This window comes from Oncorhynchus gorbuscha, linkage group LG24 (assembly GCF_021184085.1).
Source record: "Oncorhynchus gorbuscha isolate QuinsamMale2020 ecotype Even-year linkage group LG24, OgorEven_v1.0, whole genome shotgun sequence".
NCBI classification, from domain to species: Eukaryota; Metazoa; Chordata; class Actinopteri; order Salmoniformes; family Salmonidae; genus Oncorhynchus; species Oncorhynchus gorbuscha.
The window spans coordinates 7223827-7250085 of NC_060196.1; the positions used below are offsets into that span (position 1 = coordinate 7223827).

General features: G+C 47.7%; 1 protein-coding gene across 6 annotated transcripts in view; it reads right to left on the reverse strand.

Moving 5' to 3' along the window:
- The window catches only part of LOC124013403 (F-box/WD repeat-containing protein 7-like), a 271295-nt gene that overhangs the window by 149323 nt on the left and 95713 nt on the right, over positions 1 to 26259 (reverse strand). For 2 of the 6 annotated variants that reach the window (XM_046327739.1, XM_046327738.1), the window contains exon 1: positions 24189 to 24590. The exons of the other annotated variants lie outside the window; for them this stretch is intronic. In XM_046327739.1, the coding sequence (XP_046183695.1) occupies positions 24189 to 24428 (240 nt within the window). In that variant the 5' untranslated portion in view covers positions 24429 to 24590. Of the gene's footprint in view, positions 1 to 24188; positions 24591 to 26259 lie in introns of those variants that run through there. 6 annotated transcript variants of the gene reach the window in all.

Here is a 26259-nt window from a genome sequence, read left to right on the forward strand (position 1 = left end):
ACCCGGGGTGCCTTATTGCTATTATAAACTGGTTACCAACATAATTAGAGCAGTAAAAATAGATGGTTTGTCAGACCCGTGGTTATATACGTTCTGATACCAGCATTCAGGGCTCGAACCACCCAGTTTATAATACATCGTATATAACCAGTTCGGAGGTTGGAGCTTTGGTTCTCCGAAGTTGTGCAGAGTTACAAATCACTCAGACACAGCAGGTTGGGTACAGGCCCAGTCTGTAAACTGTTGTAGTGAATTTGGCCCAAGTCTAAAAAGGACAGTGTGGATATCACCGGCCAGCAGACCGAGGGAAGGCCTCAGCAGCATCTCTCTCAGTAAAGAGGCCTAGTGCCATTGTCCTGGTTTGAATAAAGGATGGTTGAGGAATAGAAACACTTAAACATCTCTCTCAGTAAAGAGGACTAGTGCCTTTGTCCTGGTTTGAATAAAGGATGGTTGAGGAATAGAAACACTTAAACATCTCTCTCAGTAAAGAGGCCTAGTGCCATTGTCCTGGTTTGAATAAAGGATGGTTGAGGAATAGAAACACTTAAACATCTCTCTCAGTAAAGAGGACTAGTGCCATTGTCCTGGTTTGAATAAAGGATGGTCGAGGAATAGAAACACTTAAACATCTCTCTCAGTAAAGAGGACTAGTGCCTTTGTCCTGGTTTGAATAAAGGATGGTTGAGGAATAGAAACACTTAAACATCTCTCTCAGTAAAGAGGACTAGTGCCTTTGTCCTGGTTTGAATAAAGGATGGTCGAGGAATAGAAACACTTAAACATCTCGAGTGCACATGTCCTCCGTCAAATCACTATTCGCAAGCACACACACCGCAAACAATGTCTGGATTGCAAAAGTCATGTATTTTTTGGCAAGCACCCCAACTTGCCCACAACTAGAGATGTATGCTGGTCCAGGACTGCAAGGGGCTGTTTAACTCCAAAGTTAAACACATCAACGCAAAAAGCATAATTTCATCTGCCACTGACTGGACTAATTAACTGCGGTTGGTTTGTTTGTCTTATCGCGCTGTGTGGAGGCTCAACTCAATTCACAGACCTGACCAAGAAGTCTACAGAACAACCCTAGGAATGACAACGCCCTAGTTATAAACACAGGTGACAAGAGCTTTTAAAAGGTAACAGAGGAATATAAAAAGCCTTGCAGCTCTTCAAGTTAACATTCCCATTCAATTTGGCTGTCGTTGACTGTAATCTAGTAGGTAGAAGCTTCTAAACAGAGAGGCTCCTGTTGCTCTGCTAACTAAGGCAGGTGTGTGTTTACACATGTTACTCCTACAGTCTCACTGTAGGGGTTCCCAGTGGGGGGGGGGGTCCGTGACCCTGCAGCGGCCTCTTCCGTGACAAGAGGCAGTCTACCCCGCGGCGAGTCAGGCTCCTGTGTGTGTGTGTGTGTGTGTGTGTGTGTGTGTGTGTGTGTGTGTGTGTGTGTGTGTGTGTGTGTGTGTGTGTGTGTGTGTGTGTGTGTGTGTGTGTGTGTGTGTGTGTGTGTGTGTCGAGAGCGAAGGAGACAACAGAGACGTGGCTTTTGGACCCGCACTGTTATGTCGTGTTGCCCGTCGCATAAACTTCATTGATGCCTCGCCAGGCTCCCCACTCAGCCCCCCGCCATCCCACGCTGTGCCGGGGCAGTGTGCCGCTGGGTTGGCAGTCAAACGACCCCCATCATGCGGTGGTGACGCGTGGCCCCCTATCATGTGCTGGGACCCAGGGAGGCCAAGCCGTGGGGCCGGAATACACTGGCCCCTCTGTCCCCTGGTCTGTGCCTATAGCTAATCGTGTCGGTGGACAAATGCAATTATCAGACGGCTTTACTTGACTTCTTGCCCTGACTGCAAATGGGCCACAGGTTGAGCCAACACTTCATCCATCACACCACTGTATAATTACAACACCACAGCACTATCACCACAATGGCCAGCTTGTCCACAGAGCGGAATCTATAGACCATCACCCGGGGACTGCAGCACATTTCACTGAGCACGGCCTGAATGCAGTTCATTTCACTAGGCACTGAATGTAGTGCATTTCAGTCAGGCTCTCATTTGAGGGGTTAACAGAGCTCAGTAATATGTAAGAGGGGCCAATAACACTGTTACGTCAATGGAAACACAGTTGGTGGTCCACTTCCCTCTCCATTGAATGACGATTCGTCTACATTAACAAGTCAGTTAAACGGGCCTTTCCCTACAAAAATACATATTTGCTTGATTTCCATTTACTATGAATGTAGCTAAAGACCATAATGTCCTCTTTCCTTCCCTAATAGTTCAACTGAGAACACACATCCACAGCCTTCACAAAGGAAATTGATATTCAAAGAAACCCCCCTGCAAAGAAAAAGGCTACATTTTAAAAAAATCTGGGGGGGGGGGGGAAGCACATTTCTCATCCACATGTTATTTTTCCTGGTATTGTGAATCTCAAGTCATTCATGACCAACATCATATTCATATGGAGGTATGCCTTCTGCAGAGAGACAGAGCGAGCGAGACAGAGCGAGCGAGCGAGACAGAGCGAGCGAGCGAGACAGAGCGAGCGAGCGAGACAGAGCGAGCGAGCGAGCGAGACAGAGCGAGCGCGACAGAGCGAGCGCGACAGAGCGAGCGAGCGAGCGCGACAGAGCGAGCGAGCGAGCGACAGAGCGAGCGAGCGAGACAGAGCGAGCGAGCGAGACAGAGCGAGCGAGCGAGACAGAGCGAGCGAGACAGAGCGAGCGAGACAGAGCGAGCGAGCGAGACAGAGCGAGCGAGACAGAGCGAGCGAGACAGAGCGAGCGAGACAGAGCGAGCGAGACAGAGCGAGCGAGACAGAGCGAGCGAGACAGAGCGAGCGAGACAGAGCGAGCGAGACAGAGCGAGCGAGACAGAGCGAGCGAGACAGAGCGAGCGAGACAGAGCGAGCGAGACAGAGCGAGCGAGACAGAGCGAGCGAGACAGAGCGAGCGAGACAGAGCGAGCGAGACAGAGCGAGCGAGACAGAGCGAGCGAGAGCGAGAGCGAGAGACACAGACAGAGACACAGACAGAGACACAGACAGAGACACAGACAGAGACACAGACAGAGACACAGACAGAGACACAGACAGAGACACAGACAGAGACACAGACAGAGACACAGACAGAGACACAGACAGAGACACAGACAGAGACACAGACAGAGACACAGACAGAGACACAGACAGAGACACAGACAGAGAGAGAGAGAGAGACAGAAAGAGAGAGAGAAAGTGACCCTCAACATCCTAACGCAAGACTGAGCGCTGCATGCACTTGTAGTTGTCATAACAACATGCACATTCAATGGGGCTCTAAACCATGTGTGTGTATATATAGAGAGGGCCCTCTTTGTACATACAAATGTGTGTGTATGAGAGATGGCCAGTTGGCAGAGAGCAGAACAGGCACGGTCTCAAAGCACGCAAAGTGGTTTCTGGGAAAGGTCCACAATGCTGCAGTCAGACAAAACCAAACGATGACCTGAGGGGTTCTCTTCAGGGTGTCACTGCCCTAATCCAATCAATTGCAGCTCGTTTAATCAGCCTGGCACGTTCCCACAGCATCTTGTTAAAACGCACAGGTACAAAGCACCTCTAATGTGGTACACTGGTAAATAGAACAGGGACAGGCAATTAAGCAGAGGGTTGAATGAGCCGTGGTGCCACAACCAACCACAGGTCAGGTTGAGTAACATGAGGAAGGGGTGGGGTGTCACTGGGCTGAGCTGCTGCATGCCTCTCTGAGTGAGCATGTAGGTAAGTATTGCCCCCTAGTGGTGATTAAACACCCGTTCACCCTGGTCACAAAGGGTACGACGACGAAGGTGCATGTTTGACGGACAAATGTGTGTTTGACTGACAAATGATGCATAGCGGAGTCCGAGGACAAGGAGCCTGGAGGGTTGTGTGGCTTTTACACATATAGAAAACAAAGTGAACAAACATGATCTGCTTACCTGAGTTAGCAGGAATCAACCACGGCAGGAGGGAGGAGGAACATGGAGAGAGGGAGAGAGAGAGAAGACAGTTAGGTATTTATTAGACACGTCATTAACTGCCATGATGAGGCAAAGCTCTCTTTGCATTGAAGCAATGTACACACTGCTATTCCTACACAATGGTAGGTTTGCATTCATTGTTCTCTCCCAGACAGGCACAAAGCCACCCCATGTTCCCCTTCCAGAAAAGGAACAGGTGGTGATTTCACTGAATGAAAAGCCAACGTGTTCCTTCTATGAAGATGACTGCTAGTGATCGGGGGGGCGAAAAATGGATAGTTACATAACGGGATCTTATTTTTGACGATTGTTTTGACAGTCTGGCAATATTATTTGTGTGCTAGTTGGCTGCAGTTACCTGCTCCAAAACAGCTTGTTCTCCATCTGGTTTTTAAAATAGGGAGCCAAGATGTTTTCAGCACTTTTATTTCCATGACAAAACGCGTGTTCTCATGGTCTCCCTTGTCCCTCTGCAGCAGACATATGGGGAGCAATACGTTTGGAACATCGAATCGCAATAAAATCAGTATCGGATCGCAAAACATATAGAATAATGAGAATCGCAATGCATATCGTATCTGCACCTTAGTATAGTGATACTATTGTATGGTGAGGTCCCTGGCAATTCCCACAGCCCTAATGACTACCAGACAAACGCACACAGTGTGACAAACGGCACAGTGATACAATATCCGTCCAAGACTGCTTCTTAGAATAAATATACCATGCCAGATTCCCCATCATACAGTAGTGAATCAGATAGGAGACAAGAGGCTGAGCTATACTAGAAGACTGGGACAATTCGTCATGATCCGCAGAGAGGTTAAACGACTCAAAGAAGAAGAACTATGAACACAGTGAACTATTGCTATTCTGTAAGGATGGATGACGAGCAAACTTCCTTTAAAAATGGCTCCGACTCGTAACCTGAAGACTCAGTAAGAACCCAAAGACTTGGACTGCGCCAGCTTAACGTTGTTATTTTGGGTATCAGCGGGTTGCTTTAGATGGTCTGTCTTAATGATAAAGCTTTGGGGTTGGTTGGGAATCAGAGTGCATTCAAATAAAGAGGAGGCGGTGCTTCCCATACTAATAGATCCATTTGAACGCGGAGAGGAACGGAGAAAGGAGTTTTTGGGGGAGGGAGGGAAGGGAAGGGAAGCAGGCCACTTGAGTAGGAACATTGGAGGATGCACTTAAAGCACTGTGATTAACAAAGGAAAACAGAAGGTTTAGCATAAGTTATTCAGTTGGGGTGTGGAGAAATCAGAAAGTGTGAGAAATGAATGCTTGTCCATCGCTGACCGAAATAAACTCGTCATACTTGGGAAGAGACTTCTTCAGGTGACAACCATTCCAACAGACCAACAATGAATCTGTCAAATAGCAAATTAAGCCGTCAGTCACATTATCGCACCTCCAATGGATTTTCAGAGTTTCTTTGCTTCTCACTGGCAACAAACCACATTTAATTTTCAATGAATAGAGGGAACATTCAGTCCAGTGTTGGTTGGGAGGGAGAACTTTCACCAGGATGTACAGTATGGTCCCCAGGGGCTGACATTGATGACCTGGTCCGCACAGACTGCCCTGCCTGCCATCTTGCCTGACTGACCGCAGGGTATTTAGGGATTCCAATGCCTTTCCAAAAGGCAGCATCCGCCCCCTCTGATCTCTGTATAAGGCGGGAGTTACGCAGCCTAAGATAGATAGAACTTACTGGAATACAGATGGCAGGACTAACTAATGCAATCTGATGGAGGAATAGACCACAAGGGTAAAAATAGGATTTATTTTTGACCCCTTTTTCTCCCCAATGTTGTGGTATCCAAATGGTAGTTACAGTCTCGTACAGACTCAGGAGAGGCAACGGTTGAGAGCCGTGCATCCTCCAAAACACGACCCAGCCGCACTGCTTCTTGACACAATGCCCGCTTAACCCGGGAGCCAGCAGCACCAATGTGTCAGAGGAAACACTGTACACCCGGCGACCGTGTCAGCACGCATGCGCCCGGCCCAGGAGTCGCTAGAGCGCAATGGGACAAGGACATTCTGGCCGGCCAAACCCCTCCCCTAACCCGGACGACACTGGGCCAATTGCCCGCCGCCACATGGGTCTCTCGGTCGTGGCCGGCTGCGACAGAGCCTGGACTCTAACCAGGATCTCTAGTGGCACAGCAAGCACTGCGGAGCAGTGTCTTAAACCACAGCGCCACTCGGGAGGCCCAAAATAGGAAACATTTTTCAAATGGATAGTAAGAGTGATCCTTCTCCCTGAAGGGGTTTAGGGGAGGGTGGGCACTGGGCAGAAATGACTCACATATGACCTTGAAGAAATACCTTGCTCTAACTTACTGGGGAAACTCATTAGGGCCAGATAAATGTGTTGCTAGAAGTGGTAAGGAGTAAAACAAGGGGAGTAATCGGGGTGTCGTCACAAAGGGAGAATGAGCGATGCAGAGGGCTATGATGAACCAATCACCCATAGGGTCACAACTAGAGGTCAACCGATTATGATTTTTCAACGCCGATACCGATTATTGGAGGACTTATTAAAAACGCTGCAGATTAATCGGCTGATTTTATTTATTTATTTGTAATAATGACAATTACAACAATACTGAATGAATACTTATTTGAACTTAATCTAATAAAATGTAAAAATCAATTTAGCCTCAAATAAATAATGAAACATGTTCAATTTGGTTTAAATAGTGCAAAAACAAAGTGTTGGAGGAGAAAGTAAAAGTGCAATATGTGCCATGTAAGAAACAGCCACCCTCGAAGCAGCGTTACCCATGCAGAGCAAGGGGAACAACTACTCCAAGTCTTAGAGCGAGTGACGTTTGAAATGCTATTAGCGCGCACCCCGCTAACTAGCTAGCCATTTCACATCACATCGTTACACCAGCCTAATCTCGGGAGTTGATAGGCTTAAAGTCAAAGAGCAGAGCTGCTGGCAAAACACAAGAAAGTGCTGTTTGAATGAATGCTTATGAGCCTGCTGGTGCCTACCATCGCTCAGTCAGACTGCTCTATCAAATCATAGACTTAATTATAAATGTTTTATTTATTATATATCTATTTTTTTTAAATCGGCAAAATCTGCGTCCAAAATGACCGATTTCGGATTGTTACGGATTGTTATTGTTAGTCACAACCCTCAATTTCAGATCCCCCGTTCTTCAAGCAATAGAGACCACAAAAAGGCATCTAGGGTGACTCTTAATAGAGCATTGTCCTAACATCTTTTTCAGAATGATTGGACTTCCAAAGTCATTTACTAGCAGTCATACATTTTGACTGAGCACAGCGCGAGAGTGCAGTAAATGTCAATCTAGGCCCCTGGGAGAAGAATGAGAGAGCTAGTCTTCTTCACAACAGTGACAGAAGTCTCAGATCAACAAGATGGGACCCAAACAAAGTGATAGTGAAATGATTTCCTAAAAGTAGTAGCTACACATTTCCTTCAGTTGCATTGCTCCATCTTCATAACAAACTCTGCTCTAAGTATTGTCCACTGGCAATGGGTCCTTTGGTTTGCCTTCGTTTGAGATCTACCCAGTGGAGGCAGAGGCATTTTCTCTAGTTATGAATGTTTCATATAGGTCACTTATGCAATGGTAAATAGCATCAATGTTTCAAAGCACTGTTCACACTCGGCCATCAATAATAGTCAAAACAATATGCTCTAGGAATATTTTACTTCTGAATTCAACGTCTCCCCAGAGTGTTTACTTGATGGCTGCTTTGAACAAGTAAAGCCAGCAGCAATAAACATTCTGAGCGATAGTTTCTAGTGTAAACAAAGTCTCTTATCCAAGTCGTGAGTCTCAAAACACTAGTGGAACGCCGAGTGACAAATTGCATGCAGACATCCATTGATTGGTAATATCATTATCGCCGTACCAAATTAGACAAACACTCATAAATGGTTGAATGTTAATCATTGCAAATCTACTTTCTGGAGCAGTGTGGAACTAGCTAATCAACTGGCAGGCATCAAACAGTAAGCTTGCAAAGAGGTAGTCTGTTAGTCTTCTAATTAGAATTCTTAATGAAGAACTACTGCCAGAGTCAAGAAATCTGAATGTAGCTGCAGAGGATGAGGGAAAAAGTCATTTTCCTATACCACTCAGAGAAGGCACTGCAGCATACTGCACTGTTAGAAAAACTAAAAACGCCAGGATTTACCAAGCAGAGCTCATCTACAGCTGTTCTATACAAACTGTTCTACACAGAAGTGTATTTTTCTGGCAGATGTCATAACAAATGTTGTTTCAGTGAAGTTCGTATATTACGCTACTTGGAAAAGTCCCGCAGCAATCAAAATGGGCGACATTCTTTGTTTAGGAAGCTTGAGCTCTACGGATCTTAGACAGGACTAATGGAAACGGTAACAGGAGGACTTGTCAAACCCGTAAGTCTTAATCCTCAACCACATTACACAGCAAATAGCCCAGAAAGGACTTTAAGGTCAATATTAAAATCACTCCCAGCGTTGGTCTGTAGTTTTTATGAATGCTAGTTCAAACTGCATTTGCGACAGGGACAGTTGAGGAACGCAGTGCCATTCAGAAATAAAGTCAACCTCATGGGTTTAGAGACTGAATGATTCCATTAAGCTACGGCTAATGAAGAGCCCACCCAGTCCACAGGAAAGGGAGGATCAGGGTGCTGTTGGCCGGAGATAAGACAAGTTCATAGAGAGAGAGGGATGGAAGGAAGGAAGGAGAGAGAGAGAGGATGAGGAGGAGTAATATGTGGTAAGGAGAGAGAGAGGGTGAAGGAGAGAGTGGGGGCTGTGTGGGAAAATAGAGGGAGCCACTGGACCTACATACAGACACAATCAATAGTCTAAGACATGCAGCTCTCGCCCCTCTGCTCAGTACGATGCTTTGAACGGGAAACAGGGGGGGAAATGGGGGGTGAAAGTAATTACATTCCTCCCTCAGTAAACTGTAAGGCTATCCAAGCTCGAATGACGAAGTGGGTCCTGTATGTCCTTGAGTCTATAAACGTGAGAGAGCTGTGTCACTGTACTCCTAAACCAGAATGATTTTTTATAGAAATACAGACAGTGCAAGTGGTCTGCAGTAACAACCAACACACAACAGAAATGCCTTAAATGTGACGTGGAGAGGTGTGAAAGGGTTGCCTTGACACTAGCCTCACCTCCCCCAATGAATACAGATGTAGGAGCCTATAGGCAGAACGAGAGATGCCAGAGCGACACAGCCAGACAGAGAAGACTGCAGGAGACCTGCATTCAGGTCCAGCTGAAGTCCATTAAGTTGCATATCATATCCTCCTCAGCTGGTTTGTTTTCCTCAGAGAATGCTCCCTCCTCCAGAAGTCTCCTGACCAGACTTTTTAAAACACGGCAACAAGTGGCTGCTCGGAACTCCCGCTTCTTTCTCATCAATCTACTGGCCTGGCGGGGCCAGGATCTAAGGTTGACAGCGTTCCCTAAACATTCCAGCTACTGGAAATGGCCCCAGTGAGAATAGTGGGAATGGGCCTTTGACTAATGGTGGTAATGTCCCCTTCTCTAACATGGAGAAAAGGGCTGGTGTGATGAAGGGTCAGATAGTTGATGTAAAACACAAGTGAACCTGACGGTGAGGAAACGGACCTTAGACAAGGTCAGTGATGTAAACTAGTCCCTGCGATGGTTAGCTATAGGTGGAGTTTAAATGGCTGCCTTGATCTAGGCTAGTCTTCCAACAGATGGAGTCACTCATACGCAACAACGCCAGTCCCTCAACTTACAGTCGCAGACGAATGTTGCACTGTGACACAAGACAATGACTGCCGCCATGCCAACGTGTGTTCAAGTCTTCTCTGCTGCCACGGTCCGCTATGGTACGGCAGAGGAGAGTGGCTGGATGATGAGCATTGTTGTATCACTGCACACAAAGCCTGAGGGCTGAAGGAACTGACAGGCAGGGTCCTATTAATAGCCAGCTGAGTCACCGGAGCTACATTAGTGAGAGGCTGGCGACTCTCTTTTACATAGAAAACGCATCCATCTCCCCCGTGCCTGGGCGCCTTGATGTTATGTATAATTAAATACAGAGAAAGCCAAGAGGGGGAAGCTGTCCTTAATTGGACAGGGAGCTTGAGTAACAAGTTTAGAGAGAAGACAGGCTGGAAGGAAGGCCTGGTTGGTTGGGTAGGCAGGCAATGGTGGAGGTGGACAAAGTTCAGGCTGCTAAAGAGATGTGGGAGTTGGGCTGCATCTGAAATGGCACCCTGTATAGTGCAATACTTTTGAGCAGGGCCCTGGTCAAATGTAGTGCACTACACAGGGAATAGGGTGCCACTTGGGACAAACCCGTGGCCTTCTGAACTGAAGGGATGCGATGTGCTGCTTGCCCTTATTTGGGTGATGACGGAGGTCTCCTCGACGGGGAGGTGGACGGCACAGCGAGCCCGGGCAAGGGGAGACATTTATAAAATGGCGCAGGGTTTATAAATAGGGTGAAGTTGAAGCCTGGCGTAACATCTCCCACATGATACATGGTTATAATCAAATGTGAGAAGAGACCTCGGGATTCCAACGTCTTCAAAACACGGTCAGCTAACTGTGTGTGTGTGTGTGTGTGTGTGTGTGTGTGTGTGTGTGTGTGTGTGTGTGTGTGTGTGTGTGTGTGTGTGTGTGTGTGTGTGTGTGTCCACCAACTACGGCAGCATGAGTTGTCATTGCGTTTCCTTGGATAAGTCGTTCCTCATTTTATCACGACATGCAACAAGTTTGTCTGCCTTGCACCCATTGGTTTCCCTCTGCATGCTAAACGTTAGTCTTAGGAGGCCTTCAGTTGTAGACACGTCGGTAGAGGACATGTGGAGATCGATGGAAGCGTGAGAGGTCTGTCTGTATTCAGAATGAATACGCAGTACATCTGAGGACTAGATAACCACAAGGGCCCTTCGTGCTCCTTCACATCCAGGGATGCAGACTAACTAATACAATGGGAGACTACACACACACACACACACACACACACACACACACACACACACACACACACACACACACACACACACACACACACACACACACACACACACACACACACACACACACACACACACACACACACACACACACACACACTCTTTCCAAGGACACTCATATAGCCGTATTAAAAGTAGAAACAAAAAGTAAGCAGATCTTTCCTCCTCTCTCCCTTTTACATGTTTAACCTTGATTTTACCAGGCAAATCAGTTGAGAACAAATTTGTTCCTACATTGGCGGCCTACCCCGACCAAACCCGGCTGGCGCTGGGCCAATTGTGATCCGCCCTATGGGACTCCCAATCACAGCCAGTTGTGATTCAGACCAGGCTGTCTGTAGTGACGCCTTAAGCACCGAGGGTAAAGGGTAATAAAGAGCCACTTTATATGCATGTGCAAGACCAGGAGGAGCAAGGCAGGCTCCAAGGAGCCTCTTCTTTTTCCACAGCCTCAATGTGTGAAGAGCATTAAAGGGCACTGTGTTTTGTTAGCGGAGTGGGCGAGGCACTATTCAACTGACCCCAGTAACAAGTTAGATGAACTTAGATGAAATTGTGTCCATTTTCTGTAGCATAAACATTGTTTAGATATCAATGTATAGTAAAATAATCCAAACCTGTAAGTCTATGGGATATTATAGAAATCATACTACAAGGTTTGATAGGGTCCTGCGTTCACGCATTCCGTAAGCCAGAGCCAAGATGGCAGACCAGCTGGCACCAGACTCTGCCTGTGCTGCAGAAACCGCTGGCTGTCCAGCTGTTCGTCGCAGAGCCCTTAGCAGGCAAACCCAGAGACCTAGCATGGCCGCCAGACACTAATAAAGGGCAGGGTGAAGGTGGTCGTGGGCTAACAGTCAGCCTACACTTCACTAACGACGTGAGTCACGACTCGTTCGGTGCCACTGAACAGCAGCGGATGTGACGCGTATCTCGAGTAAGGTTGAAGGCATAAAAAGTTAGACTAGCCTCTACTTTACATCAGTGACCTTTGAGCATTAACGACTGGTCTCAACTCGTTTGGTACCACTGAATGGTGAGAGCTCATCTGACACTGGGGATCCGTTAGACAGAGCAGCCGAAGCAGCTCCACTCTAGCCAAGGCATGGAGGGAATCATTACCCGCGCTGGTGACAGGCATGACGAGGCACTCTACAGTGAGCCTGACCAATGGGTGAACTGAACCCACTATATTAGATACTTGACAGAATACCAGCCAACCCGGACTGACCAGGACCGTTGTTCAAAGTCTACTAGAACGTCTCATTCAAATCACACACTCATACAAGCAACAAAGGCTCTCCAATCCTTGATCAAACTGCCCAGAGGTACTTGTTTAGTCTTTCTTTAGTCTGTACAATACACTGGAGCTTCAGCCGTCTGCAACAACAGAACAAGCAATAACGCTCCTTATTTCCTCTCTATATTCTGCAGGCTGTGCTTCTCTCTGCTCTGCAAGGCTATCTTTATTACTACCAATGCTGAGCCTGGCTGCACTCCACAGTGGGTTCACTGCGGGTGGCGGAGAGAGAGAGCGAGAGAAACTATTTGCACATAATATGACATTTGAAATCTTTATTCTTTTTGGAACTTGTGTGTAACTGTTCATTTATTGTCTATTTCACTTTTGTTTGTTATCCATGTCACTGGCTTTGGCAATGTTAACATTGGTTTCCCATGCTAATAAAGCCCCTTACATTGAGATGGAGAGAGGAGAGAAAGAGTGGGCAGAGAGGGAGAGAGAGGGCAAGGAGGGGTAGAGGCAACATCACCTGCCAGCTCATAGCTCACAGGATCCTATGACCGTTATGTCTTGCATCTCAGCCTTTTGCCTAAGAAATGCCCACCACTCTCTCCCTCCCTCCCCCCCCCCTCTTTCTCCTTCTCTCAGTCTCTCACTCTGCACCTCTCTAAACTCTCAGCACCTGCACCCCCAGAGCAGCCGCAGGGGGACCACACACAGAGAACGAAGGACGGAGGGGTTATGCACAGATTAAACAAACCATGCAGACAGCCACATCAATTACAGCCGGCTGGTTGGCTATCTATTCACCGGCTGTGTCCGACTGCCTACTGACGACCCAATTACGCGCCGGCTAGGCGCACAAGCCAGAGCAACAGAGATGGGTGGGTTTAAAAAAGGGGGGAGTAGCAACAGATCCTGAGGCTTGGAAAGGAGGACCAGACAGACGTTTACCCAGCTCACATTTCCAACCAGGGGAAACCAGCCCAGAACACAAGGCTGTGGAGGCGGGGAGTAGGGGCAGTGTCGCACAGGCATAATTACACAAATGACAAAAACATCTATAATGGGATGGGGGGGGGGGGTTCTGTTGTCCCTCGGCCACACGGCCATCAAAGCCAGAGACAACTGATCAATGAGGAAGATATATAAAGAGAATCTATGCACACACACACGCACAAACACTGTTAGAGTGGGGGCTGTGGCGCGAGGGGCCCAGTGAGAAGCATAGCACCGGTTTCTTGGAAACTGTTGATTGAAAATAAACAGTGCAGTTTCGGTGGAAAGGAGGCGACAGGGTAGCTTAGCCACTCTGGGTTCAGGCTGGCAGCTTGGAGACGTCGGCAAAAACACAACGCCCAAATATCCCAAAACTTCTAGAACAGCTCGACCCCGTGTGGCTGCTGACACAAGTGCTTAGCAATACTAGATCACAGGCGAGGAGCAAGGACCCTGATACACTACGCCTCTGACTCACTTCAAAAACAGACTCCCAAACAAGCCGTTAGTGAAGCAGCAGGGAGAAAACAGGCTACGACAACGCAGTCTTGTTTAACTTCAGGCTTACTTATTGGGTGTAGTTGTTGGTAATGAGGACTCTCAGTTTAGTCTGCAGAGGATGTGTGAGTAGACCCTGAGGTACTGTACACCAGAGACTACAACTGAGAAGCAGAGCAGTGTGTATCTGCGTGCGTGTAGAGGGGTTTTAAAAGCTGCCACCTCAACTTCAGTTTCTCTCCGGTTGGGGAACATGGCGATGTTTAGGCCCTGTGACACATTCCTGAGGGAGGGGAACGCCTCTTATTAACCCCTCCCTCTTATTAACCCCTCTTGCCCCCGCCTGCTGTGGGAAATGTCAGTGCCCTGCTGTAGGTGGGAGGGGCCGTGACTGAACTACGGCCGGAGCCAGTCGGTCATGAGCCTACTGAGCAGGTCTTGGCCACACTGCGTCACATACAGTATACCACGGGCAAGACGAATGCATGCAGCGTTTACAGGTGAATATGAGTTCTCTCTCTAAAGGCCACAGTGTCGAGACATGCAAGATATGCAGGCGAGAGAGATTTCCGTGTCATCAATGATGACCAGGCTAATTTATGTTGAAGTACTTGGAAACAAGTCTATGTTTTCCAGTACACTCTGATGCACATTGACTGATAAAGAACAGTGTTTGTTGACCATGATTCGTTGTGGGTAAACAGAAGAGAAAACTCATATTGGTTGATTGGATTGAGGAAATCAAACAAAATCAGGTCAAGAGGAAGTGAAACTAAACAGATGATTCGATAAGACTGCTGCTACAAACCAGAAAACCAACCGTCATCTCTGGCTACCGAATCCTTGCCTCTTAATTTTCTTAGTGGGGGACAGAACAGCTTGGTTGGGCCGAACTGCTGGCTGGCTCTCTCCCTCTCTCTGCCCTGGAATTGGTCTGCCTAGAATAGCATGGAGCAGATGCCTTCCTGCCTCCTTCCAACCCCCCCCCCATTCAGTGTTATTTGGAGCCCAAGGGCAATGGAATCCCAGCACCTCTCCCAGGAGTGAGGGAGCAGAGCTCTGGTCCTCGCCTCAGGAGAGAGAGTGGGGGTTGAACGGGGCCGGGCATCAGCTGTCCAGATCACAAATCCAGAGATGAACGTGGCAGCCAGCCGCCCATATAGACATTACGGATATGGTCAAATACGCCAAAGGTGCGGGAAGGGAGGCGGGCGCTAGTGAGGCTAGCTAGCAAGACGGCTAACACCAGGAAAACACCCCACGAGTCCCTTTGACATGATTTGACATCATTTCGCCATCACTTCTTCCTTGGCTTTGAACTGAAGAGGAGGTCAGTACGTCTGAGGCGAAAGTGTTGTGGGTTTCTCTCAGCAGCTGAGCCATAACGGCAGAGAGGAGCTCTTCTTATGTGGGTTCTATTAATAGAGAGTACAGGAGCAGCAGGACAGATGGTTGTGATGCGCAGCCAGAATGCCATGGGTATCCATCGCACTGCAACACTTCGTTGGTGATGGGGACTTACGGTCAGTTTGTGAGCAAAGACCGGATTGCCTAGTGATAATGGGAAAAAAGGGCATTTACAGCTGGAGGGTGATGAATAAAAGCCTTAAAGAGTATAATCTGTAATAGAAAAATGACCAGATGGACACTGAAGGATTAGAAGTGGGCGAGGGTGCCATAAAGAGCTCCCAGATAGCACTTATCTCTCGTGAACTTGTCGGGAAAGGACAGACTGCAGATACAACGGACCGACTGCCCAGTGGCAGGGCATGTCTTACACCACGAGGCCCATTGAAGGGACATAACAGGCTGTGAGAGCAACACCGCTCTCTGGGAGTCTGTGTTTCATCCTCTGCTCAAAGCGGTGTCACAGCCCAGCAGGGTACAGAGTAAAAACAAGAGTACGGGTCTGTTCAATACTCTGTAACCTATTCTACTTGGTAGGGAATAGACAGGCGATTAGTCAGAGGGACCTTGGATTTCTAGTGTGTGGGGAGAGCGTGAAGTTGCGAATGCGGTCCTCAGTGGCAGAGCACATTTATAAGGTCATGTTGAAGCGTGACACTATACTGACACAAAAGAAACAAAATAGCTAAATATGTAATAATCACCCGAAAAACAAGCCAGAACTCAGAAGGTCTTGGAGTGGTAATGTAGCGTGCTTTATTATTCCAGCACAAGCCCTGTCGTATTGCAGTCTATTGCATCAGCAAATGGACCATCTTCAGTGCTTCTCCAGGCCCTCCATTTTAACGTCATCTCTCCTGCAATGACACCTTGCTGTCAACTGCAATAACGTGAACAGGGCCGCTAAAGCGACGCGGAGCCTCGCTCGAGACCCCTAAAGACGATTGCGTCGGTGGGCCATGATGATCTATGTAGCACCAAATGAGTACAGGGTGAAGCTCTTCAAATCCAAAAGGTCTTATCTGGACCGCCCGCCGCAGGCACCTTAACACATGGCTGGGCCCGAATGGCAAGAAGCTGGTCAATGTGTTTACTAGAAGATGGATTTGAGAAATAATCCACTGCAGAGATTGGCGTCTTGGGAGGAGTGAGAGGGAGTTAAGGGAGTCAACTGGCCGTGCACTGATCTCTAAGGCCTGGTGTGGGCTTTTCTCAACATCTCTTCGTTGGCATAAAGGTGCAAACCTTTCTTGTGCTTTCTCTGCAAATAACTTGTTTGAAAGTATGATGAATGGCGCAAGAGTAGTGCTAAGCAGTTAGCATGCAAGGGCAGATCCAGTACACAAACAGCAGGCGGGCAAAGTTGAATTTAACAGCCTAAAATTGGTGCCGTCTCATATCCCTTTTATCCAACACTGTTGGAAATGGAAATGTTTTTGAATTGTGACCGAAGACATGACAGCGAGGTTGCAATCTGCCCCTGGCTTGCAGCATGCATCATAGGCCGCACCTACCAAGAGTGTCACGTCGCCCTGCTTCACACACACAGACACCTTACAAACAAAAAGGTCATATGAGCACTCAATTACAACATCTTGTTTTATACTAGATACTTGGCTGATTAACGGCTAAATCCGCAACAGCTTACATGTCCCCGTGAGGCTATACAAAACTACTTTGAAGAAAAGCAAAGAAGGGATTTATAACGGACAAAATAGCAGTGTTTCCTTCGTGGCTTTTGAGATCTAGCTATTAGCTCATCCACTTTGCACTTGATATCAGAGTCTCTAGGGAAAGTTGTCGCCTATACTGAGCGTAAGTCCAAGCAGCAAAATGGCCCTGGCTGATGGGAGGGGACACGACACATAGCTGTCATGGGCAGGTCCAGATCATCTTACCCCAAATGGCATGGCAGCAGGATGAGCCAAGGAAAGTAACACCAAGTCTCAAATGCACTGCTGTGTAAGTCTGATTCCCGATATCCATCTCTACTGCAACAGCTGGATGCCTGTTCCGGCCTGGGAAACAAGGTTTGTAAGTTTGTAAACAACTAATTGCCCGATGTCAGTTCAAATACTAGAATTCCAGTCAGGAATTTTGTGTGAGCCCAACGCACCGTTTCTTTAGAGAGAAATCTAATCATTCATGACAGAAATGTTGGCCTGAAGGGGAGTTGTAGTTTGCATTAAGCAAATATTCAACCTAGTTCAGAGCAGAAACCTGGTAATTAACTATAATGACCATAATCAAAATCTAATTTTATATGAATTGAACTTGAATACATACGACCTTGCCGTGAAACGCTTACTTAAGCTCTTAAACAACAATGCAGTTCAAGAAATAGTCAAGAACATCCATTGCACCTGTTCTTTCCGGCTTGGACAGGGACACTTTTACGCTACGTTCGGTTAGATACAGACGGAACGCATGAGAGAGGAATGTACACAACAACGAGAGGGATAGAGACCGTTTGTGAAAGTATGCCTCATCTACTTTGAAGAAGCAGAAAAATGATTTTGTCAGGCTAGCCTAGCTGAATAGGATGACAGAAGACCACCGAGATAACGTGGTCTGGCTGGCTGCTATTCCCTGAGCAGAGATGAGATGATGACTTTAAGGAATTAAAAATAATCAAGTCATAAAATAAAGAACGGACAATTTCAATATGTTATTATTTCATAGTTATTTCCACTTTCTCTATTGACCTGACTGAAAATATTCCATTGTATCCATGTTTTTGCAATTGAATGTCCATAATGATTGACTTTGGAAGTTCCATTAAAAAAAAAAGATATATTTTTACTGTCAATATTTCATAATGCATTTAATGTATAATCAAAATCCATTATAGTTTTTTAAATAATCAAACTACCTCATAAATCACTAAATCACTCCGTACTTTGGAACATATGATAATGTATTCAGTTTACTGAAGTTAATATACGTATTTTTGTTAAAATAACTAAACTTTTCAGCAATTATCTCAGCAGCAACACTGTCGCATTAGAAATGACAGAAATGTCTTGTGAAAGCTCCTGGGACTCTGAGGAATGAGCTCTCTTGAAAGCAGAAGCTCCGGGGACTTAAGTTCTAACGTCCCATAAAGACCAGAGAAATACCAGCAATTCCATTCACTGCAGCCAGCTGCTGCCTCCACAGTAGAGTCTGATGGAGTCTGCGTGGCACACCAGCAAGAGCAGCCCCACAACTGGGCATGGGGGACCTAGCTACGGTTTGGTTTGGTCTACTGAGACAACGTTCTTCCAGAAGGCAGCCAGTGGCAAAGGTTAGACTGTTTTTCAGTTCCGGGCCTGGAACTCTCTCCTCGCAAGGTACCATTTTAACACAGTGACAAAGACTCAAAAACAAAAGGAACTTGTTCTTGAACACGACCCACTACAGAACAAAAGGGGAAGCCTGTAAGGGCCCATTTTGTCTTTTCATACAAAGTTAATCTTACTGGGGGACTGTGTGCAAATGAATGATAGAAGGCCGGTATTATGCAGTGTTTTAGTCAGCGGGAGAGAGTGAAAGAGGTAGAGGGGGAAGGCAAAGATCCCCTGATGTGGAGGAGTGGTTGGCATGCCGAGGGCGCTGCTCTGCCTTTGGAGGGGGAAACTGCACTCTCGCAACGGGAAGCCAGGGATTAAGCTCGACCGGCAACAGTGCCGTAATCCTACATATTTGTATTTTTTATATATAATTACTATCCGGAGGCTGCCAGAGGTGGGGGCTTAACTAACTTTATTCTTCCCGTGTTCGGTTCCCTGTGCCAGGGGTGTCTCGTTTCATGCTCCCCTGGAGGCCTAGGTCTGGTTGGTACCAAAAGGTGTATTTCACCTTCAGCTCAAACGATTAAATCCTAATTAGCGTCAAGGCTGAGTTTCCCTAGCAGTTGTAGAAAACAGGGCACAGAACATTCCTTACCAAAGGAGAGGGAGGTAAGGAATGAAGGGAGGGATGAACTAGAAAGAGGGAGGGAGAGAATGAGAGAACACAGAAGGTACCCAGCGAGACTCCTGACTTACAGTCATAACACCCTCAACACCATTTTACAGCCCACAACACATCTGAAACAGTACACGGTACAAATTAACACCTGTTGGAAGGAGGTCAAGACATTCTGCATTCATGAAGTTCTTGGGGAGAATCACCTCACAAACAGCCTTTTAAAGGGCTAGAGTACCGGGTCCAAAACAACCACTGAGTTTAACAGGCTAGAGTACCGGGTCCAAAACAACCACTGAGTTTAACAGGCTAGAGTACCGGGTCCAAAACAACCACTGAGTTTAACAGGCTAGAGTACCGGGTCCAAAACAACCACTGAGTTTAACAGGCTAGAGTACCGGGTCCAAAACAACCACTGAGTTTAACAGGCTAGAGTACCGGGTCCAAAACAACCACTGAGTTTAACAGGCTAGAGTACCGGGTCCAAAACAACCACTGAGTTTAACAGGCTAGAGTACCGGGTCCAAAACAACCACTGAGTTTAACAGGCTAGAGTACCGGGTCCAAAACAACCACTGAGTTTAACAGGCTAGAGTACCGGGTCCAAAACAACCACTGAGTTTAACAGGCTAGAGTACCGGGTCCAAAACAACCACTGAGTTTAACAGGCTAGAGTACCGGGTCCAAAACAACCACTGAGTTTAACAGGCTAGAGTACCGGGTCCAAAACAACCACTGAGTTTAACAGGCTAGAGTACCGGGTCCAAAACAACCACTGAGTTTAACAGGCTAGAGTACCGGGTCCAAAACAACCACTGAGTTTAACAGGCTAGAGTACCGGGTCCAAAACAACCACTGAGTTTAACAGGCTAGAGTACCGGGTCCAAAACAACCACTGAGTTTAACAGGCTAGAGTACCGGGTCCAAAACAACCACTGAGTTTAACAGGCTAGAGTACCGGGTCCAAAACAACCACTGAGTTTAACAGGCTAGAGTACCGGGTCCAAAACAACCACTGAGTTTAACAGGCTAGAGTACCGGGTCCAAAACAACCACTGAGTTTAACAGGCTAGAGTACCGGGTCCAAAACAACCACTGAGTTTAACAGGCTAGAGTACCGGGTCCAAAACAACCACTGAGTTTAACAGGCTAGAGTACCGGGTCCAAAACAACCACTGAGTTTAACAGGCTAGAGTACCGGGTCCAAAACAACCACTGAGTTTAACAGGCTAGAGTACCGGGTCCAAAACAACCACTGAGTTTAACAGGCTAGAGTACCGGGTCCAAAACAACCACTGAGTTTAACAGGCTAGAGTACCGGGTCCAAAACAACCACTGAGTTTAACAGGCTAGAGTACCGGGTCCAAAACAACCACTGAGTTTAACAGGCTAGAGTACCGGGTCCAAAACAACCACTGAGTTTAACAGGCTAAAGGACTAGAGTACCGGGTCCAAAACAACCACTGAGTTTAACAGGCTAGAGTACCGGGTCCAAAACAACCACTGAGTTTAACAGGCTAGAGTACCGGGTCCAAAACAACCACTGAGTTTAACAGGCTAGAGTACCGGGTCCAAAACAACCACTGAGTTTAACAGGCTAGAGTACCGGGTCCAAAACAACCACTGAGTTTAACAGGTTAAAGGGCTATAGTACCGGGTCCAAAACAACCACTGAGTTTAACAGGTTAAAGGGCTATAGTACCGGGTCCAAAACAACCACTGAGTTTAACAGGTTAAAGGGCTATAGCCATCGTATGCCTGGACAGTTGCTCATCCCTGCTTTGTGATGTGTGCGTTGACTGTGAACCTAGATTGTCCTCCCTTTTTGTTAGACATGCGGTTTAACAGTCGGTTTTACCTTGTAGAAAATGATTATGGTGATTAATATGAGTGCCACTTGAATCCCATTGGACAGTGAGCGATACACTTACAAAGAGAAACATCTTTAATTCTGACTCTGTGGCCAGGAAAGACGGAGCATAGTGGATATTATCCTGCCTAGCCACCCCCTTAGATCCCTTTCGGCTCAGCTTTTGAACCTGCAGCTAGCGCGTAAACAGCGCTAATGAAGGACAAATTACCATCCTGATCCCTTTGTCTCTGAGCTGTTTTACCCAGTGGCTGGCTTTGATCTCAGACAGAAGAAAGAGACAGGGGGAGAAAGATAGATGGAGCGGGCAGGGAGAGGGGGGGGGGGGGCAGGGAGAGAGAGCGAGCGAGAGGGGCCAGAGAGAGAGAGCGAGCGAGAGGGGCCAGGGAGAGAGAGCGAGCGAGAGGGGCCAGGGAGAGAGAGCGAGCGAGAGGGGGCAGGGAGAGAGAGCGAGCGAGAGGGGGCAGGGAGAGAGAGCGAGCGAGAGGGGGCAGGGAGAGAGAGCGAGCCAGAGGGGGCAGGGAGAGAGAGCGAGCCAGAGGGGGCAGGGAGAGAGAGCGAGCCAGAGGGGGCAGGGAGAGAGAGCGAGCCAGAGGGGGCAGGGAGAGAGAGCGAGCCAGAGGGGGCAGGGAGAGAGAGCGAGCCAGAGGGGGCAGGGAGAGAGAGCGAGCCAGAGGGGGCAGGGAGAGAGAGCGAGCCAGAGGGGGCAGGGAGAGAGAGCGAGCCAGAGGGGGCAGGGAGAGAGAGCGAGCCAGAGGGGGCAGGGAGAGAGAGCGAGCCAGAGGGGGCAGGGAGAGAGAGCGAGCCAGAGGGGGCAGGGAGAGAGAGCGAGCCAGAGGGGGCAGGGAGAGAGAGCGAGCCAGAGGGGGCAGGGAGAGAGAGCGAGCGAGAGGGGGCAGGGAGAGAGAGCGAGCACGCGGGGGATGGGAGAGCGAGCGAGCTCATGGGGGAAGGGAGGAAGAGCGAGCGCGAGGAAGGGGGCGAGTGAGAGAGGGGGAGAGCGAGCGCGAGGGCTGCAGTCTCCTCAGTCACCGTTTTAGCTGTGTCCTCTTCATTCTCTCTCCATCGTTCAATCTGTCCCTCAACTCCCTCTGTGAAAGCCGTAGAAGCGGAGGTGTAAAGAGGACAATTTTATTCTCTCAATTCTTTCATGTCCTCTCCCATCCTTCCCTCAGCAACCCCTATGAAAAGAGCCCTTTGTCCGAGCTCCAAGGCATTTTTACTATGATGTAGCCAACACCCAAACATTGAGGTGCCAGTCTAATTTGACAAGAAAATACCAATGCTGTTAGCTATCTTCAATTCAATTCCCCCAAGTGATTAAGTTTTTTTTAAGGGTTCACATCAGTATAATGTCACAAAAGTGCAAATTGCCCATCAAGGGCTGCCAACATTTCCCACGTCACAGACAGGGGGTACAAAAGCTGTGGTACGTCTGATTCCTAACAGGGGAACAACTACAAGAAAGGTAGCGTGGGCCGCAATTGAATTTGGCAGGATATCAGCAGTCATAGCCTTGGTCAGCCTTTCACAAGTGTGCACCTTCTCCACTTTTTGCCGCAGTGCGCCACAACACACATATATAAAGTACGCGCAAGGATGCTGGGCTGGTAAGAGCGTGGCGTAAACGGTGTATAAACAGACCGGGTTCTCAGAGCGGAAGCCAGTTTAGCTGCAGGATATGCTTGCCTGAACACGACAAGTCATTTTCCTACGCCCATTTTGTCCCCGAAACATTAGAACAACCTAATATAGGTTGCTGAGCATAAGGAGTAAAGCCGCAGGCCAGTTGTCGAGGTGTAACGTTCCATCGCGTCCGATATCATTGAACTGCCCTGGCCGTCACTGGCCCCCCTCCTGTCTAGCAGCAACGCTCCCATTAATCGGATGACATCACCGAAACACGTCAGCAATAAAAGACTACTGAAGGGAGAGGACAACCAGAGCCTGTGTCTTTTATGCACTTGTCCCTGTAAAACGTTCAACTTCACGTTCTTGAAACATCGACAACCGATATTTCCTTGGACTACAGAAGCTGCCAGGTGTTTATCCCTGCGATCAATACATTTGGTCACCGTCTCCTAAACATAACCTATAAATAGAGAGATACCATGCAGCCTTTTTAAGGTCACATGTAGAGTCCTGAACGGCTCTTTGGGCGAGGCTGCCCGGTCACATGACTGCGTCAACAAGAGCATTGTTGCGCCCAGCAGTCTACCCACGACACACGGTAGCACAAAACCGTGTTTGAGAGAGACATCGAATACTGAAATACAAATAAATTGGTTGAAAGCAATGTTTACTTAAGTAGACACATGATTAAGGATTGGTAGTGTGCATTTGTTAGCATTACACAACATGGTACAATGTGATTGTGACAAAGCCCTTAGTAAAAAGTCCTTGGGGAAATTCTACCATTTGGTATTCTACCAAACTGACAAGCTATTGCTTATCATTCAGATCTTGGCAATATAGTTTTCATATTATGAAATGCTTTGACAAGAACAAAACCTGTCACTGCATTTACGGTCAAGGACAAGTGCCAACACTGACTATCGCTGTTATCTTTCCATCTTGATTTAATGAAACAAGACGAGACACAACAGTGCAGGTAACAAATGACTGTTTGTTGACTGAAGTGGGGAGAGATGTAGTAGGTTGGGGGGGGGGGTTCTTCCTAACCAGATACAGTGTTTATATCCATGTTGAGAAGGCTTGTGGGTCAGAGGTCAGAACTATTTTTGAGCTAGCCTCCACGGTGCTTCCCTTTGACAAAATACAACCCAGGGAAGAAAGACTCTTGTTGAACATTTCAAAAACAAAAGAAAATAGTCACCAGAGCAGAAACAAAAAGAGGAAAACAAACAACCTCTGACAGATGGAGAAAAAAAAACTGTCACCTTGATTAACTACAAACACAAAAACAGAGACTGACAACGTGCAATTCAACAGAAGAGAGGAAACGGGGAAGAGACCTTGACGGTAAAACAGAATCACAGTTGCACTAGTCCGCAGACAGTTTTGCTTCCGTCAGTCCCGTCTCACAGATGAGCCAGCAGGGTGCGGAGTGAACCCTTGACATTTTATGTGGGTGACAGGCGAGATTCCTCACTCATGTCGGTAAGCATCTGGCCTACCCCAACCCCCCTTAACACACCTTGGGCCCAAGCCCGGCAGCACTCACCCGTCTGCGACAGAAGGGCAGCCCCTGAGTGATGATGTTGATGCTGAAGAGCCGGAGCACTTTCTGCGGGGGCAGTGGAGGCTCCTTAGCCACCTTGACCACCACTTTTGGGTCTGCCACTATGTCCAGGGCCAGGCTCTCCGGTGTTGCCAGGGGGGCCTTCTCTTTCCCAGAGGCCTTGGGCATCTTCTTTCGGGATCTGGAAGATGTGAAAAGGGGTATGGGGCAATGCCTCAGCATTGCAAGAACAGGGGCTAGTAGGTCATATCCCAGAGGGGTAATCAGGGGCGGGGCGGCTCAGGGAGCAGGTTGTTGTAAGTAGTGGCCGGGGGGAATTCGACTCTTCTCTCTGGAGCTCTTGAAAACACGAATACAACCCTCACGGTGCGCTGTTGATGCTGGTCTGTCCACTCCGAGCTCGCTCCCCAGCTCATCACCCCCCTTTAAAATATCCCAGAGCGTGACGTCACCGCTGAGGTCCCTGCCAGGCAGAGCAGCTGTCTGCCATGCCTCAGGATAGGCCACGCCCCCTCAGAACGACGAGTCACTGTGGAATCCGGCTCCCTGACCCCCTGGGGAGCAATGTGTTTCACCGGTCGTCCAAAAGTGCAGTTATGAGGAAGCTCAATGGGGTGACGTGCAATCTCCCTAGACCAGACCCCCTGCTGTCCTGCCTGCTCCTCCCTGACTTACCACTGTAATCAGCTGCTTTGACATGGTCTCTTAACGCAGTGGTTCCCAAACTTCAGTCGGGCTTTCAACTTACTCTTGAAAGGTGCGATAGTAGAACGCACAAGGTGACATTTCTAAATTGGGTAGTGCATCAGCAGTTCCTCTTGTCATGTCAGTCATTACATACCTTAGAGAACTATTTACAATTGGTCAGAAATGTCCAGATCAGCTGGTCCGTGTCAGGTAACTTTGGGGGGGGGGGGGGGGGCAATGTTACAGTATTGCAGTGGGACATGACACCTGTCATAAGTGACAGTTCAAGTGTGAGGAACACTTAGGCCCATGTATATGAATGCCTGATGCCGTCGACGACATCAGATCTAAAGTGAGGGTTAACAGAAACTCAACTCTTCCGTGCTGCCGGCCAGGGAGTTATGGCATCATAGTAACCTTGACTATGATGCTGAGGCAGATGAAGGATATTTAGGGCTGCCGTTCAACACAGCAGACAGATGTCAGAATGTGTGACATGGCCACTTGGTCGAGGCTTGATGTGACCTGCTGGAGTCAGGATGGATAGGCTTTAGGCCTACAGCAGACACTCTGACGACGGCATAACTGCCAAAACGTTACCCTGTCGGCCAGAAGAGAAGAAAGGTGAAATGTGTGTATGAGTTTTTTTTTTTTTTTCAAATAAACTTTTTGGAGAGCCGCCGTTTCCCAATGTTTCTTGAACTTGAGATTTCATTTGAAGGTTTAAATCTCCCTTAGAAGAGCAGGAGAAGTTCTCCAACTTTTTTTAATTGCCTCCACTTCGACTTCTTCTGGGACGATGTATTCCACAGAATGTGCTGCTGCATGCCGGCTAGGACATTTCTCAATATAGTGTGTCAACCTATTGGGAATAGACGCCATTACCATACCCACATAGGTCACACATCTCAGCACTTCCTCAAATTCTAATCAAAAGGCTGGAGAAAAGAAGGCTGGAGAAATAAATAATTGCTATGGGAAAATTTAACTACAGAAGAAGAAATAGGTCTGGATCAGTGGGGATTACAGAGTCTTCACAACTCGGCAGAACTGACTGACAAAGAATGGTTACTCTCTCTCCCTCTTCACCCCCCCCCTACGCTCTGCCCTTCCCTTATCAATAAAGATGTAATGAAAAACAAAGAGGAAAGGCCTCTGCTTTGTGTGTTGCTTCTGGATGTTGGCAGGCAACTGAATAATTCATAAATACACTCCCCGCTGTATGTGTGTGTGATTCTAGTCTGAATGCAGAGTTAGCAGCATTAGTACCTTTCCCACTGAGGTTTAGTGTAAACAGTCAAGAGTGCAGACACATGGATACAAGCAAGGCAGGCCCATCGGTGATAAAGGTGACCACAGAGACACC